The 17138-nt window shown below is 43.0% G+C and overlaps 1 protein-coding gene across 1 annotated transcript in view; it reads left to right on the top strand.

Moving 5' to 3' along the window:
- LOC119433336 (DEP domain-containing protein 1B-like) overlaps positions 1-17138 on the top strand; it is a 34924-nt gene continuing 17786 nt past the window's right edge. The window contains exons 1-9 of the mRNA XM_037700484.2: positions 1-311; positions 813-970; positions 2537-2641; positions 5130-5420; positions 5676-5806; positions 7460-7507; positions 10060-10206; positions 12816-13724; positions 16510-16673. Coding sequence (XP_037556412.1) covers positions 270-311; positions 813-970; positions 2537-2641; positions 5130-5420; positions 5676-5806; positions 7460-7507; positions 10060-10206; positions 12816-13724; positions 16510-16673 — 1995 coding nt within the window. The 5' untranslated portion in view covers positions 1-269. The remainder of the gene's footprint in view (positions 312-812; positions 971-2536; positions 2642-5129; positions 5421-5675; positions 5807-7459; positions 7508-10059; positions 10207-12815; positions 13725-16509; positions 16674-17138) is intronic.

The following is a 17138-nucleotide window of genomic DNA, read 5'->3' as shown; positions in this document are numbered from 1 at the left end:
AAGAAACATAATTGTTTATCATCCATCGCAGTTTTGAATCCACGGTTTTGGGCTGTTGTCCAATCAGCGTCCGAGAAAGTTGAGCGACGCCATGTTCTTTTGAGCATGTGATCGCTCGCCGGCCGTTTTCAAACTGGTGTTGCTGGCGTCTGTGCTGGCGTCGTTGTGTTCGCTGTGTCTACACAGACACGGTACAAAAATGTGCGTGTGGAGGTGATCGCAGTGGCTGCACTTCTTGAAGTATCCTGCTTTTGCGGAGAGAAGTCACCATGGGTGACACACGGGATCGTCAGTACAGAGCGACGAGGCTGGTACGTATGACCGTTTTGAAACTCCGAACCTCGGGCATGGCAATAAGCTGTCGTCTTGACTTGCTTTTAACCCTGCTGTTTCGTATCATCACATCTATATCAACTGCTTTACCATTTTTTCCGATGCACCAAGGAGTTTGCAAGCCTGTAGTACGGCGAATATAAGCATCGACGATACCGATGCTCGCCTGCTGAGCGTCGAACGCTAACATTGATCTTTCTATTATGAAAGTGTAACGAAATCAGCGCTGCTTTTCATCGCGGAATGGGTCTTCGAAGCTCATGTTCTTACTGGTGCTCAAGGTTTCACTTATGCTTGGGAGCGCGTGGCATGCGTTAATTGACGTATGCATGTTTCTTCCATCGTGTTTTCTGCCCTAGACTCCAGGACATTGCCTTCGGTAAATTACTTCAAGGCCGTAGAAATTCAAGTTGTAGAAGCGCGCCAACTTATTGTTTTCTTTTTTTTTTTCTCTCTCTAAACGTCTCGCAACCTTTCAGTGGAACAGCGTCATCAGGTCCTTCCGGGATGGCATGCCCAAGGGTAAACACAGGCGGCACATGAGGACCTTTGACAACTGCTTCGTGGCGAGCGATGCGATTTCGTGGCTTCATGAACACCTGCAGGGTGACCCCAACTTTGGACCCGCCGTTACCAGGTATGTGAGCACGTTAAGTGATCAGCAGATATTCAAGTTTGTTCTTCCTTGTTTTTTTTTTTTTTTGTTTTTTTTCTTGTTTTATACTGATTGTTAAAGTTTAGAGAGAGATCTCCCTTTCAAAAGAAAAATTCTTGGCAGATATGTCTAAACTCTCTTGTGAACAATTCTAGGGCCTATATAAAATTTTAAGACGCAAGATGACTTAATATTTCTCCACTATCCTGCAAAATGAAAGTGGTTTCACCAAAATGTACACTTATAATCCTGTAAATTATGAGAAATTTATTGTGGGTACTGACTTTCTAAACAACCTGTGTAGTAGACTCCCTTGGAGATGAACCTGGCTAAGCTGAACATTCGGGTATCAGAGACAATGTGTAAACATTTGGTTATTTTCCCGTAGACCCAATGGAAAGAAGAAAAAAATTTTATGCGAACCACGAATTCTGCTGAGCCGAACTTCCGCTGCTGCCGCTTACGCCTGTTAGTCAGCTCAGTGGGAGGCCCATATTGGTAAACTTGGAGCAGGTGATTCTGCTAGACACGCAAGAACCAAACGGTGCTTGTGTTGACATAAACTGTACGAGCATTGACAATGACGTGGAAACCTGTAGAGCTGAAATCACAGCAACAATTATGGAGGAACTTTTCGATATGCCTCTGCAAGATTATAATGACGATGAGAACACTGCCCAAGAGCGACAAGAATTTGCACTGTTCACGCATGATGCAGCTGATAAAGCCCCGAAAACCTTGGTGCTTTTTTTTTTTTTTTTTTTTCAACATGAAGGCACTGAATAATTTCTGTGACATTTCAAGAGAAATGTCAACACACGAATGACAGCACACAGGTTTCCAGAGTGCGGGCGAGCAGCAATTACTCAATAGGTTAAACAAATGTGCATGAAGCAATACTTTGTATCATGCAAATACAATAAATGGCTACTTTTACATATGCCTGTTTTAATGCAGCTTCATTTTTGTTTTGTGTTCTTGATATTTAGATGGACCAGGATTATTAAATTTCTTTTCTTTTTTTGCGGATCATTTCTGTTAAGACGAACCTCGGATATGATGAACCGGTTTTCTTGGTCCGTTCAAGTTCGTCTTCTGATATGACAAACAGATTTTCATGGTCCCTTCAAGTTTGTCTTAGCAAAAGCCTACTGTATACATGACTAAAGTGTCAACTTGCACTAGTTGGCTGGTTACTATTGGGTAGCACCGCAGCCAACATGGCTGTAAAAATACAAGCAGCACACAGAAGCACTTGCTTGTGTCACTTCATTCCTTGTGAATACATCTTGTGAAGTTTATTAACGCAGCATAAAGATGCAGAAGTGTTTGCTATTTAAGTGCTTCAGGAGGAGTTTTCAGCGTAAAACTGTCGGTGAGACCTCCTATGAGTACCTCCTATTAGTTGATTACACTTATAGTGTATTCATGCAACCGGCAATCAGGCATGCAACGTAGCAGTAGACTTAGAAATAGCAGTATGCGCTGTATGTTCAAAGGTGCTTGCCCAAGGCGCTTCTTGACGTGCTCTTTTGGCACACATTTCAGGCACCAGACGATGCAACTGCTGCAGAAGTTCTTGGAAAACAGGATTATAGAGGCTGTGAAGAGTGGCAAACCTAAAGTCATTCAAGATGACAAGCAGCTGTACAGGTATTCTGGAGATGTGGACTTCTGCAATAGTAGACCATAAGGAAGCGTCCCCTAGGAGATGTAAATCGATGTTATTCGATCAAGTTTTGCGGAAATGCATTAGGTGGAGCAAGTATCATGTAAGACAATGTTGCCACCTACCCGACATGCGGAATGCTACAAAGTGATCTCTCTTAGTGCGTGGTCTAAGGGCACACAAAAATGGGTTCTCACTGCATTCTACTAGTAAGATGGGTGGCAGTTTCTTTTTTTTTTTTTTTAATGTTGAAACAGATGTGTGCATGCTGCGATGGCTATGTGGCTGCGGCATTTGTCCTCCTGACCACGAGTTCATAGGCTCAATTACTCACCACAGCAGCCACATTCCGAATAGGGCAAAATGTCAAAATGCGTGAACTGTACTGTGCTTTTGGTGTACGTTAACGGGACACTAAAACAAAAAATTATTTCAGCTGTATTCGTAAATTACCCTAGCAAAATAAAAAAAAGAAAGCCATTCCTACCGCAAGATGAGGCCTGGCTAGCCAGAAAATGCAAAACAAAAAAGGCAGGTGCACAAAGTTCTCTTACCTGTTTGCCGTGACGTTGTGGATTCTGATGGCATCTGCCAGGCCCTGTTAATATGCTGTCAGTAAAAATGGACGACATTGTACTCTAGAGGAGCCAAAGGCTGAATTGAACAAGTTTCAAAGATCTTTAGTAAGCCACAATGACCCAAATATGAAAAAAAAAAAGCTTCAGAATAGTAAATGAATACTTAGCTAATACTACAAAAAATACATTGAAATTCGCTGGGGTTACGGCGTGAAATTCTAAATGTTTAGCTTTGGCCTTCATTTTCTCTTCCGCAGCAACTTATCTTTTCACATACACTTTCATTTTCTGTTTGTTTTATTTTTTGTACCTTTCAATTAAACATAACAATTACCTTCCCCGAACGCTTTCTTTGGCGTAGCCCCTCGGATTTCCTTATGCTTTGCATTCTTTTACCTCTAAGTAACGTAGAAACTATGTGGTTAATGCTGCTTCGCTCGCTAAAATTATGACATGCGTTCGATTCCTAGTTGCTGTGGCTGCTTTCCAGTGGGACCACAATGCAAGAACACTTGTTTGCATTGCTTTAGGTTGCACATTTAGGAATCCCAGGTGTAAATTGTGCCTAAGATCACAACTGGGGCTTTTTGGTGATTAATTACAAGCAGCAACCATACGAAGGAAACACAATGAAGCCGGAGAAAGCATAAGGGTAATAATTGAAATGTAGAAACAAGGAAAAGGGAGGTGGAAAGTGGACGAATAAATCAATTGCCACAGATGGGAGCCGAACCAACATCTTCCATATTAAGCATTGTTAGCCGAAGACCAAATGCAAGGGTCATGTGACTGCTGACACAACCAGCATTCCAGCTGTTACACATGAGACGGCAGCGGGTCAGCATGTGAGGGCAACGTCCTTTCAAGGTATCTGCAACTGCCTCATTCTGTGAAAATGGTAACGACCATCAGGGACTGGCTCAGCTATTTGCCGCAAGGAGCCAATGTCCGAACGCAAGGACAGCGTTGACGGCTGCTTCCCGATTACTTTGTCATTGCATCATATGCAAGAGCGAAACTGCAACATCAGAGTACGGCAGAATGGTGTGACCTCGTAGGTGGGATGCATCAAACAGTTTTCCCATTCCGATTGGCTGATGATGAATCACCTCTTTCCCCAGCGAGTGATCTAAGGAAGACGGAGGGTCTTTAAGACACATCCTCTGTGTGTGGTGTGCGCCCTGCCAGAATGTAGCATGCTCCTTCAGAATGATTTAGCTTATGCTTCGAGAACGATGTAGTCTTATGCTACGATGTACTGCGCTCTGTGCTTCTGCCAATACGAGTATGACTTTCTCTGTAAAGGAGTTCGCCTTAATGTACCTATGTAAGAAAAAAAAAAACTGTTCATTTGTCTGACCTCCTGACCTTGTACTCACCACCAAGGAAGCAACTCTCGTTGTGAAGGTACAGGTGACGACGTGGGCCAGCTTAGCTTCCGTGCGACGCCCCGGTAGCCATAAGCCAGCTACCGTTTTTTGACATACACCAGCGGTGTAGGCTAGAGCGCGACCCTCTGTGTGACGCCAGACTCTGAGACCACAGTACCCGAGTCTTACAGCATGCAGTGCTTTACCAATTACGCTATTGCAGCGGCCATCCTCCTTGCTGGTTTCCTGGGTGTCTTTGTATGTGTACAAGAATAGCCCTTGCAGTGCGAGTCCCTTGGATCCCTTATTCTTGCTCACTACAAGTAGCCTGTTCCAGATCAGCATAAACAAGGAAGGAACAGGACGTGCATAGCGTCAAGTATGTCCTGCCACTTCTTTGGAACGCCCCAGGGAATCTAAAATAGTCCGTGTGCTCCCTCACCACCAGGGCTGTTCTTCTCATAGCCAGTGAACTGCTTTGGGATGCTAAACCTTATAGCATTTATTTTGCTTCACTTCTACAGGTTCACTGTCTACTCCCCTGCCAAGACCCCACCTTCTTCGAAGTTCCCAATAAAAGTTGGAAGTGGCCGGACACCGCTGTTGGCTCGAGAAAACCGGGCAAACTTCCCTCCCGAGGCTCACCGTGTGTCGGCAAAAGCCCTAGTGTTCTTGTTTGGGGCCAAGCCAGACGCTAACAGGCCGCTAGCTGCCGAAGTCGTCAAGGACCCTTCTGAAGGCTCGACCGAACAAGATGCGGGTCTAGTCACTCGGGAAGAAATTCAAGGCATCTGGGAATCGGTGGTTGTGGCAAGGTATGCTTATCTCTCATCGCAGCAGTAGAAGTTATGATTGTTCGTGTAAATAGTCGACTCCCTTTAACGAGCACTGGAGGCAAAAACATTAGGTCAAGCTGAAGAATTGAATTAGCATTCTAAATTGCATTCTGAAATTGACTAAGTGGCAAGTTTGTTCATTTACAGCTCCATGGTGTTAAATTTTTGTTTGCAATGGAATTTCGTACGTTAATGAAAAAAAAAGTGAAATTTACCTATGTTTTGCTCTTTTAGGCTAAGATGCCTCATTGGAGAGGAAGCCACAGATGGAAGCTTGAATGGTTTTCGCATTTCCGGAGCAGATATACTGCACAACATGTATCGGCTTAGCCGCAATGGTGTCGTCATTCTTCTCGACAAGTCTGGTGAGCTAACTTTTGCATCGCTTTCTTCGTTACTTTCTCACTCGAAAGCTCCTGCTGAAATTTTCGCTTTGCTGTGAAGACCTTAACAAATTAACAGGAAAGCTGCATTTCAACAAACTCTCTTGGAATTTTTAATCTTAAGTGGAACATTCTTGTGTAGCAGTTTATAAACTTATGGTGGATATAGGTTAAGTGATGATGTGTGGCGTAGTTGGCACTTCACTAGACTGTGGAATGTTTTGAAGGATCTAAAAGGGGGAACAGCTCTCGCGCATTCTTTACAAAGGCTTGAGTTTCAAAGCCTATAATTCTCAGTTTTCAGTCCACTTTGTAAGCTTCTCGTAAGCTGTACAATGTCAAAAGTACCATGTCATCAATAACATGTGCAGATGCCCATGGATTCTGTACTTAGTAGATTTACCAAATGAGTTCAATTCATTAGGGTTAATAAAAGAGAAAGTACCCATCAAGTTGCAAAGGATACCCATACAGTTTTCTCAAAAAAGAAGCATCATTCTAGAAAAAAAAAATGGCCCTGGTGTGTGAATTTAACTTCAGGCTCTTCTAATAATTGCGGAATTCGCTTTACCGGTTGAGATAAAAAAAAGCCCAGCTTTTGTCATCCTGGGAACAAATTATGAGACAGTATGGAGCACAGAAAGGTGATTGATGCTTACTTTGTAGGTTTATGCTATGTTTGGCCAGAGAGCAGCTTTACAATTCATGAACAAATGCAGTTGAACTTTGATGCAAGCAAACTAATTACCAGATATGACAAAGTAAATGCTTTAAAATTTGGAAGGTCATATTTTATTCTAATGAGCATCTATCCTGTAATGAAACCGAAAATGCAAGATCCAAGGCACTGTCCATCACATTAAAGTAAACATCTGTTCGCCCGCATCTCCAATATGTATTCTGGTAGCTAAAGTGCCAAAATATTTGGCAAGAGCGACTTGAAACGGAACATGCTGCACGTGGGTGCATATTTTGGTCAGTGGCTTGGATTGGCTAGGCCCACAGCAGGCAAGCCAATGGGACGGTCCCGTATGATTGCAAGGTTACTTGTGAGTGACAGTCTAAAGTATGTGGCTGACATGCCACATAACTGCACAGAAAGCTGCCAATGGGCAATCAGAATTAACAGGAGACCCTTTGCTGGCCTGTTGAAGGCATGCTTGCATTCCTTTCACATAATCAATCACATTTTGTTTTTTCATGATTGGCTCTGTGGCTTATAACGAATATTGGATATAACATAGTCATTTTTGTGTTCGGTGCAACTTCGTTATATGAGGTTTAGCAGTAGATTGTATTTCTGTTGATTGTTGAATGTCTTCCTGTAGGTCACTTAAAAATAAAATTGGGCAGGTTTCAGAGCATCAGAACTGCTGCAGCTGTAGTGCGATAAAGATGAACCTCATAACAGTTAAGCCACGTCCGATGCAAAGTACATTTGTTTAGTTCGATATTATAAACACATGTTTGCTACATGTTGATATTGACAAGGGACAATTTGATTTACTTCATTACATCCAATAATTTGTTACGTTTGTGTTCAATATATTGAGGTTCAACTGTGCCGCACTTCTTCACAGCTCCAGCATAACCTGATCAAGTTTTTGAGTTGTCTTCCTTGCTATTGCTTTGCAGATGACCTGCCAAAATGGATAATCAATGCAATGAAGTGCCTCATCCACTGTGAGTCCTTGTACTTTCTGTTTGCGATAATGTATTGTCACATTGTGACGATGAGCAGGCCGGTAGTTAATAAGACAAGCAAGAATAAACTTTTAATAATTTATTTATTTAACACTTATTTATTTACATACTCTCAAGGCCCGAGGTCATTACAAAGAGGAGCGGTTAACAAAATATATAATTTAATGCCTTTCTGAAAGTGGCAGAATCATGTGTACCAGCGACGGAGACGGAAAGGTGGTTCCAGGTTATATTGGAAGGTTAGTTTATTGGACAACCTTGTACCCTTAAGGTACGCCTAAGGAAGAACAACTCGGCTGCAATGATAGGCGCAATTGTTGGTCATGCATTCAAATACTGGTGCTTGCATTTGGTCACTTCTATGCATGCGTAATCAAACCCTTTAGATGCATTCACAGTGGTGAGGTAAATCCTAGAACATGCCACAATCATCTATTAGTGTACCTACAAAAAGATATGACGGTGCTATTGGTATTTGACATTCCATCAGTGAGAATTCACCTTTTATGTTTTTTTACTGTCTGTGCATGCAAAAGCATTATGGCAGATGGTATCTGTATAAAAAGCACATTAAAAAAAATATGCCTATCTCCTGTATCCACTCATATAAGACCTTGTGGAAGAACATTCTCTTTGTGGCAATAATCAAGATTTGGCATTATGAATCTAACACAACCTTGCCATTGTTTCAAAGCAGTGAGATCACCTCAGGAGATCTACACGTGACTCAGAATTATTTCACTTTACTGTCTTCAAACAGACATAAACAGCTTGATGTGTGCAGCTGGTGGCCCAGCATACAATTACTTCTCTTGACTAAGCTCAAAGTTAAATTTTTTGCAGTCATTGCGAATGTTCTTTTTTCTACTCTCAGAAGTCATGAATATGCTTGGCACATAAGGCAGGTCATATATGACATTACGGCATGACCACAAAACAGCATTATCTTGTGATCATGTAAGGCCTCGGTTATGATATATTTGGCGAAGGCAGTGTGATCATGACGCAGAAATAACTGCATAAATGTGGTTGTCAGTCATACTGCAGTAGTAATTCTGGTGGTTCTTGCAGTCATTTTAACAGCGTTCGTTGAAGCCTCTAATACTCCAGCCAATACTTGAAAAAAAATGAGCGCTCGCCATGGTGGCTACAGTGTTTCGCTCGAAGGTGCGGGATAGAATCACGGCCATGGCAGCCGCATTTCGATGGGCGTGAAATGCAGAAACGCCCGTGTGCTGTGCATTGGATGCATGTTAAAGAAACCCAGGTGGTCGAAATTAATCCGGAGTCCCCCCACTATGGTGTGCTTCATAATCATGTTGTGGTTGTGGCACTTAAAACCTCAGATTTTGATTTAACTGAAGGAATGAGCTAAACACTATTGCTTCCCGCCTTGTTTCAACTAGCCAAGAAAAGAGCATGTCATGATAGCAACCTAAAATGACCATTCAATGATAACACTAATTACAGTGCACGACCTAGAGCACTCAAAGCAAAACATTACAGAAGCATAACATATGCTTGTCATTCCTTTCTTTCCCCCGCATCATCATGAGTAATAAGATGAAAAGTTCGCGCGCACTTCCTGAAATTGCTGGGCTACGATCGCCGAGCTTCGCTGTTTCAAGCGTTGCGTGGCCGAGTGCAAGGTTAAGCATTTCTTTTTTTCCTGCTTTTTTTTTTTCGTGACTGTCGTGACAAACGGAAGCTTTTGCTTTAATGATTGTCTGTACTAACAACTATATGTACCTTTGTTTGAAATCTTTGCTTCTCTGTACATTCCCTTGTCTAACACAAAAATCTTCATTTTTGTCCAGCTGTGCATCTTGATTCTGTCCTTGTCAGTTGTGCTCAGAAATTTTTATTCACACACAAATTAACTGAGAATAAAATATTGCATATAATGCACACCTGCCAACCTTTATGATTTAGTCGTAAAATTCATGAGGGTTGTTACGACACAAATAATTTTATATTTTATTTGTAACCTGTTTAGGCCAAAACTGATTTTTAATTGACCCAGTTTGCAGAGCCTGGTCCTTTGCGCCTGCTAGGTTATTCGGACCTACTCTCAGACCCGCTCAGCATGACTAATGTATGACAGCACCCAAAATATTGACTGTTATTACGTGAATGTTTCATGAATGCTCTTATCATTTCTATTTATCTGCGATCCTGGTCATGCTAGCTACAACTAATAGAGCAGTGTGCCTGTTCACAGGATCTTCACAGAACAAAGTCTGTAAAATTTTAAATGAACACTCAACATCTTAAGTAATAAAAGAAGGTTTAGTATTTTTGAACAAGCTTTAGTGTTCCTTGACTTGGTCCAGGAACATTAAAACAACTGTTTTTGTGGGTTTTTATGATGCTCCCACTCGTATTTCAAACGTCATATTTTGCATGGAGGCTCATCTACATTTACATTATCTTAAACTAGGCTTTCTTGCGGTCCAAGATTTTGTTGCTGGTGGCCTTTGATGTTATTGCTTGGGAATATTAAATTCATGGCATTCCTTTCTTTTTTTCAGGGCCTCGAGCGTCAGGGGCAGGAAGCTGCCTGCCCAATTACCCAGGTTTTGAACTGGATGTGCTGAAGGTGGTCAGCGAGTTCTTCAGTGGCCTTGGAACTGCTTTTGTCCCCCATCCTATATTGAGGCTGTTCTACCATGCTTTTGGTAATCACTGGCTGTAAATTCTGTTTCCATACAAACATCCCTCATTGAATGGCCATCATAATTGTGGCCTCGTAAGAGCTCTTAGTGAAATACTTCCTCTTGCGTGAGATGCTGCTGGGCAGTCTTATGAACGGTAATGACACTATAGCCTTTACTCTGTAGGTCTAGGCATCGACTAAAGCTTTAAACCTGATTAGTCGAAAACATTTAATAAATTGAATAAATTAGTGGATTTACATTGTACTAGTACCTTTACTTTCCTCATTAAACAAGAGAAAAGACCCCAGAGGGAAAGCTATTAACTTGGTAGCTTGAGAGCATCTGAAACATCAAACCTAAAGTCAGCAACAACTCTCAGCTAGACACTCAAGTACTATAAATAACCACTAAGCAGTGCAGTTTCACTATTGCTTCAAGGATACAGAACACAAGGGTATCTGTCGGCGCACAATGAGCAGAATAGGCACGAGTAAGAAAAAAATGGAGAAAGCACCAAGAAAAGCCGCACCGGCGCTTGTTAGGAAATAAAACATTGAGGCTAGTGACCCGTATGCACAAAATACAGTTCAAATTTTTGCATCCAAATAAGTCGATGGAACTATTCAGTTATGTGTATACACTTTTCAGCAGGAAGTAAAAAAAAAACCTCGGTATTTTAATTGGCAGTTGTCTGTCACCTACGATACCTTAGTATGGACGCAAACGAACATGCAGCTACGAAGGCAGAGAAGCTTATTGAGGGTTACTTTGCTTGTTAACAGTCGTTTGAGCTGCATTACGTGTTCTGTGGTTGCACCGAAGAGGCACTCACATGGCTTTGGAGTTTCCTTCCGCTGGCTGCTATAGTGCAGTGTGCATGGTGGACATCTGTCCTGTGAGAATCACAGATGTCTCGATTAGAACATCGAAGCCCACTCAGTCGTTGCCTTTTTTGCTTTTGGGCAAGCATAACGTTGGCGTCGGCACCGATGTTTGCCTGATTTTGCTGAATTGAGCTCAACCGATTAACCATGACTTTAGAAATATTATCGTGATTAAAGCATTGATTGAATATTCAGGAGGTCAATCGATCAGTAGCTGACCCTACTTCGTAATCATTATAATAAATATTAAGTTCATTGCAGGGACAAATTCCTCTCCCAGAGAATAATTCTATTGCCTCATCTAATCTGCTGCCGTCCACTGTATCACCCTTCCCTTCTCTGATAAATGTGGAAGCTGATTTTGCATATATATCTGAGTGTGACAGCGCGAATTAAGGGACTGAAATGCACACACACACACCATGCAATCTGGCACCTATTGCATTGCTCTAATGGACTACTGATCATCTCTCTGCTACTTGACTTGTCTGACTCCACTTGGTTCTTTATATCTCATGGGAAAACCTACCTAGGCTTAATCTGTAATTCATACATCTGTCCTAAATAGTATTTGTACTATGCTTAAATTTTTTGTAATTTTCTGCATAGTCCCTAAAGGAACACAAAAGAGAAACGGTAAGTCAATTGGACTGATGAAGTATTTTTTTAAAGATCTATTTTTGTTAATTTTGGGGTAAGAAGTTGATTACTAAAAGAGAAAATGAAAGCCAAGCTTTCATTTTTTGAATTTCGGCCAAAATTATGATCCATTTGATGTTGCAAATTTCAGTGTATTTTGTCTATTGTGGGCAGTAAAAGTTCTCGAAACTTAGAGTTCACTCTTTGGTTCTTTTAAATTACAGTAGAACCACGTTCATAGGTTTTGGAAAGAAATGCGAGAAAAAATGTACTGACTGGAAAAACGTATGATCCGAAGTCACTAAAAAATTGGCCGACTCAACTGTAGTTGACATCTACGTAATATGAAGTGTTGCATGAATCATTTCAGCATGAGACGCCCACACGTGTTGAGGAGGTGGGGCCTGAACAACCCAAGAAGCATGTTGTCATGTTGTCCTTCTGAAATCAAACTGGTGGGTGACGCCGGAATGCCCTACTACCAGAGTGAAACATTAACAGCGGCATGCTTGGGTTGTCGCCTATTAAAGCGTGCAGTACGCTTCCAACTGCACCACGCCCCATGCGCTGTGAAACAGAGAGGTGAAGAAGCTTATCGCAATAGGGTTAGTGGCAATGCTATGAATACGATGTACGATGACCCTGGAGAAGATTTAGCTTTTAATGGCATAGGAAACTGAGTGTGCACTGGCGTTTTCACGTTGGACGGGCAGGCGAGTATTGTGGAGTAGCTGCTGCAGCAGATTACTACTGTTCTTGATCGCGCGCGCCTCACCCCTTTTCTTGTTTAAATGGGATTTAGCGGCCGAAAAATGTATCATACGATCGCAGTTTGGTGATGTACTAAACGTGGGCACTCAAAGATTGTGCTTTCCGGGAACCTATGAACCGGGGAAAAAGAAGCACAGCTGCATTGGCCCATTTATTGTGTTTTCCATCGTGAACATTGGTGCCGGGAAATTGTACGTAGCAGATTCGTATCAACAAGGTTCTACTGTATAATGTTTTTGTTTTTTTATGCAGCAAGATTAGTAGCCAGGTGTTGCTCATTAAAATTAGTGCCATAATTTTGCTCTACTAAGTCCCATTGTTTGGTCATCAATGCAGGTCCACTCGCAGAAGGCTGCAAGGTCTCAGAGGAGCCACCAACCCCAGATGCATCGGTTGAAAATCTTCTCCACAGCATGTCGATCTTAGCACAGCCAGTTGACTCAACGGCAAAGGCACAGCAGACTATTAGGCCAAGTCTTCAACCGTCGCTTTCCGGCCGACATTTGGTTTATCGCACCGACTTCGAATCGGCAGAGCCTGTGACAGTGCTCGTCGAGTCACAGGGCTCGGTTGGCTCTGTGGAGCGTGCGTTGGCATTGAGTGCCGAGACGGCAAGCACCATCAGCTCATGCAGCGGCGGCTTTGCTCGACCTTTGTCCCCGACCTACAGTGATATTTACAACGATGTCTACAATCCCGCCTGTGGCGTCGGTGTTACTGGCTTCAGCGGCGGTTTTGACACAGACAAGAAGCCCATCGGAAAACAAGAGTTGCCGCGAAGTTCGTCTGTCGAAGATCTGAGAGATGCAAGACATTTCGCTCGCCCGACGGTGTCGGCCCCCAAGGAGGCATTAGTGCGGAGCACAGCATCGTTGAACGTCGATGGGTTCTTGACCTTGAGGCAAATCAAAAGGGAACAGGAAGCGAGAAGAGGCAACATCCAAGTTGGGGAGGGTTACGTGAACCTCGGCTACGGGTCTAGCGGCAGCTTGAACAATGACTGGCAAATGGCGCTGCAGCGTTCGGCCGGAAGTGTGTCCTACACGACGGCACCGACTCAAATCAGCGTGGCATCCTCTCGAGACAGCAGCTTCGTGTCAGCGAGTGACAGTGTGATGTGCCTGCGTTACGCTAGGTCAAATCCTAGTTGTGAGAGCTTGCCAGTCCTGGCGCACTCCACACCGGCGGAGACAGGAAAGACTGCGGGGCCATTCTATGCGAGCATCTCTTCGTTGAAGCCCAGGGGTGAGTACACGTGTTGAACTGTTTTGTTGCGCATAATAATTCCTCTGTCATTGTTAAGGTGAATATCAGCTTGATTTTACCTACTGTTTGCTCCTTGTATTCAATGCTTTCATTTCTCTCGTTTATGTCCCTTGTTCTTTTGCTCTGTAAGTCATTTATGTCTGGTCTTATTCCGGCTATTATTTTGAATGCAAAGCATCTTCAGGGATTGGTCACAAGGCATCTTGTGGCAAGCAAGCCCTAAAAACTATGGCAAATGGCTGGAGAACTGTACAAGTGACTCAGTAGAGACAGTTTATTAAAGTTTTTTTGCCATTAGTGAACGTAAGCAGTTCAGTGCCTTTAGCTTGGTGACAGCATGAAAGTGACATGTAGGTGAGCTGGGGAATGCATAAATACGAGAGGTGTTCATAAAGTTCGTACTATCAGTACCATAAATTTAGAGCATGCGTACACGCTAAGCATCAAAATAAGTGCACATCTCTAGTTTGAGCGAAACATAAAGATTGTATTCTATGTGCCGGAACATCGCTAGGCCATCAAAACAAATAGACAGCGTCCATCGGGAGATTTGGTTGAAGCACGGGCAGCAATCCGCTTTCTGCATTTCAAAGGAACGTACGTCCACAGAGATTGAGGCCGTGCTGGTGGTGGTGTACATTGACTGTCACCATACACTGTCACCGTACAACACCACCAGCTTGGCATGAATCTCCTTGGACTTAAGTCCCTTGAAATGCAGAAAGCGTGCTTCAACCAAATCTCCTGGTGGACACTGTTTATTTGTTTTGATGGCCTAGGGGTGTCCCGTGGTACATGGAATACAGTTTTTATATTCCACTAGAATTAGAAATATTTGCAGTTAATTTGATGCCTATCGCGTACATGTGCTCCAAATTTATGGTACCGATAGTATGAACTTGATACTGTAAACCCCCCTGTAAACAAAAACCACAGACGAAAAAATCTGTGTTACAGTTTTAAGTTTTGTAAATGTATCTCGAATACTACATTCTGATCTGTCGGTTACGAAGATCAGATTTAAGTTGCACTTCAGCAGGATCATATACAATAAATTGCTGATAACTACCAGCGTTTTGACAGTCGTTGTCTGCAGTCATTCAGTGTGATCTATTCATGTTTGTTTGTGCGCGCTCACACCACGCTTGTTCATTCAGTTAGTGATAGTCGGGCCACATTTTTCAACGCACACTACATATGTAATGCTGCCCGGATCGGCAGTGCAGCGCTACAGGTGTGTCCCTTCGCACGCGCGCTGCCCACGGGAAGCGCTTCTCATCAACACCACTGTTTCACACGCGCCTTCTCGTGGTCATCGAGTCTCTCTTCATGTCGGTCTACTTACGCCGCAGCACACCTGCTTACTTAATCAGCTCATGTTTACTACAATTCATATTGCTACCAAAGCCGCTCACCTTACTTCGTATGACATTGCTGTTTTGCTATCGCATTCATTGCTTCGCCCTTAGGGCGAAACTGTGACATTTTTTGTTACAAGTAGCCTCAACAGTAGCATACAATGGGTTTATATACAATAGAATATACAAGTGAATAATGATTAAATGACCTGTGGCCACCATGATGAAATGATGGTGCCAAGATATTGCATGGAGGAGTTGATTATCAAAGCAATCGTGACATCAGGGTGTAGCAGGAAGCAAGACTAATCACTAAGCTTTCCAAACTCAAGAGGAGGCTTTATCTCAGGGCCAACTCTGATTTCCCTATTCAAATACATGTAAAAAGCAGAAACACTTTTATGAGGCCATCGCTGGACTGATTTGAATGACATTTGTTGCATTTGGGAGAGCGAAAGCTAAATTCTGATGACTCTAGGAAGCTGAATTTTAAGTTAGGGCCTGAAATGTTTTATTAAAATTTTCGAAAAGTTAAGAAAATTCACGCACGAAGTTTACAAATCCTTAACTCTGCATCAAAAACAAGTATTGCAGTTCTGTAAACTATGGCAAATCAGTTCTGCGGAATCCCACAAGGTATAGGAAGTATCATGAAAGGAAAAAATTGTCATCCACCCGAATGTAGCATGAAGCTACAAAGGAAACCCATATGCGTCTCTCAGAAAGAACGCTTGCAGTTGAGGAAAAATTCATCCTGGTCCGGGATTTGAACCCGGGACCAGCGCCTTTCCGGGATGGTCACTCTACCATCTGAGCTAACCAGGAGGCTAGCAGATCACTAGCGCAAGGGCGATCTGCTCAACTGCGATCCTGTTCTTTCTGAGAAACCCGTATGAGTTTTATTTGTAGCTTCGCGCGACATGCGGGTGGATGACAATTTTTCCCTTTCAGAGTTCTGTAAACTGCATCTGTTAGAGCTTCTAATGCAAATTTGATATATACATTTACAGCTTATGTGAAATTGTTACAATGTTTACGAGGGTTTTGCGAATGCCCTACTCAAAATTAGTGGCATATTTCTGAGTGGTGTATAATACAGAAATTTTGTCCACTTTAGATGGGCTATTAGGTGCAGTTTACAGAAGTGTAATATCAGTTTTTGTTGCTGAGTTCAAACTTCAATATACTTGAGTTCTTTGCAATTATCGCCAAAATAAATTGACGGCATAAATAACAAATCTGCTTCTACGGTCATTATAGTTTAGCTTTTTGTTTCAAATGCAACAGACCTCAGTCAAAATCAGTGCAGTGGTTGCGGAGAAAAACGATTTCCCTGTTCCCATGTATTCAGATGGGAGCTCCTGTGAAAGATCCCTCACTACAGCTTCACGCGCACCTTCTTGCAGAAAGCGCCGAGGACCAGCGGCGGGCAGTGAAGGTGATGCAGGCGGCATCGCTTCTGCTTCCGCCCTGCAGACGGCGATACCTGCACCTACTCCTGCGTTTCATTTACAAGACGTCGAGGAATGAAGTGCTCACCCTGAGCCCCCACCATAGCAACATGAGTGTGGTATGCCTGTTCTTCCAAGTTCTTCATAGGTCCTGCAGCGGTATTTCAGCGTATCATAACGTGCCTTAGGGGCCCAGTTGCTACGAGTTTCTGTGCCAAGAATGAGGTTGTGGGTTTGATTCCCAGCACCAGCAGCTGCATGGGCAGGGGGTGGAATACGAGAACATAAGTGTATTGAGATTTTGGTGCATATTAAGATCAACCCTCGAGCTAGGTGAAACCGCGATAAACATACGCTGCTGTGAACGTCTCATCCAAATTTTTGCACTCGTTCGCGGTGCGTGGGGCTCATCAGCGGAGCGCGAAGTCACCTTTTTCTCAAACACTCTCTTTTCGAAAGAAGCCTCCTCCTCACCCTTTTTGGGGCTGCCATATTTTGTCATGTAGCAGATTCCCATACACTGGTGCTATTGGCCAGTAGTTCACATCGATCAAGAAGCGTGAGCTGACTATCGTCTTCTTACG

This window comes from Dermacentor silvarum, chromosome 11 (assembly GCF_013339745.2).
Source record: "Dermacentor silvarum isolate Dsil-2018 chromosome 11, BIME_Dsil_1.4, whole genome shotgun sequence".
NCBI lineage: Eukaryota > Metazoa > Arthropoda > Arachnida > Ixodida > Ixodidae > Dermacentor > Dermacentor silvarum.
The sequence above is the reverse complement of the archived record's forward strand: the minus strand, read 5'-3'. Positions and strand labels throughout refer to the sequence as shown.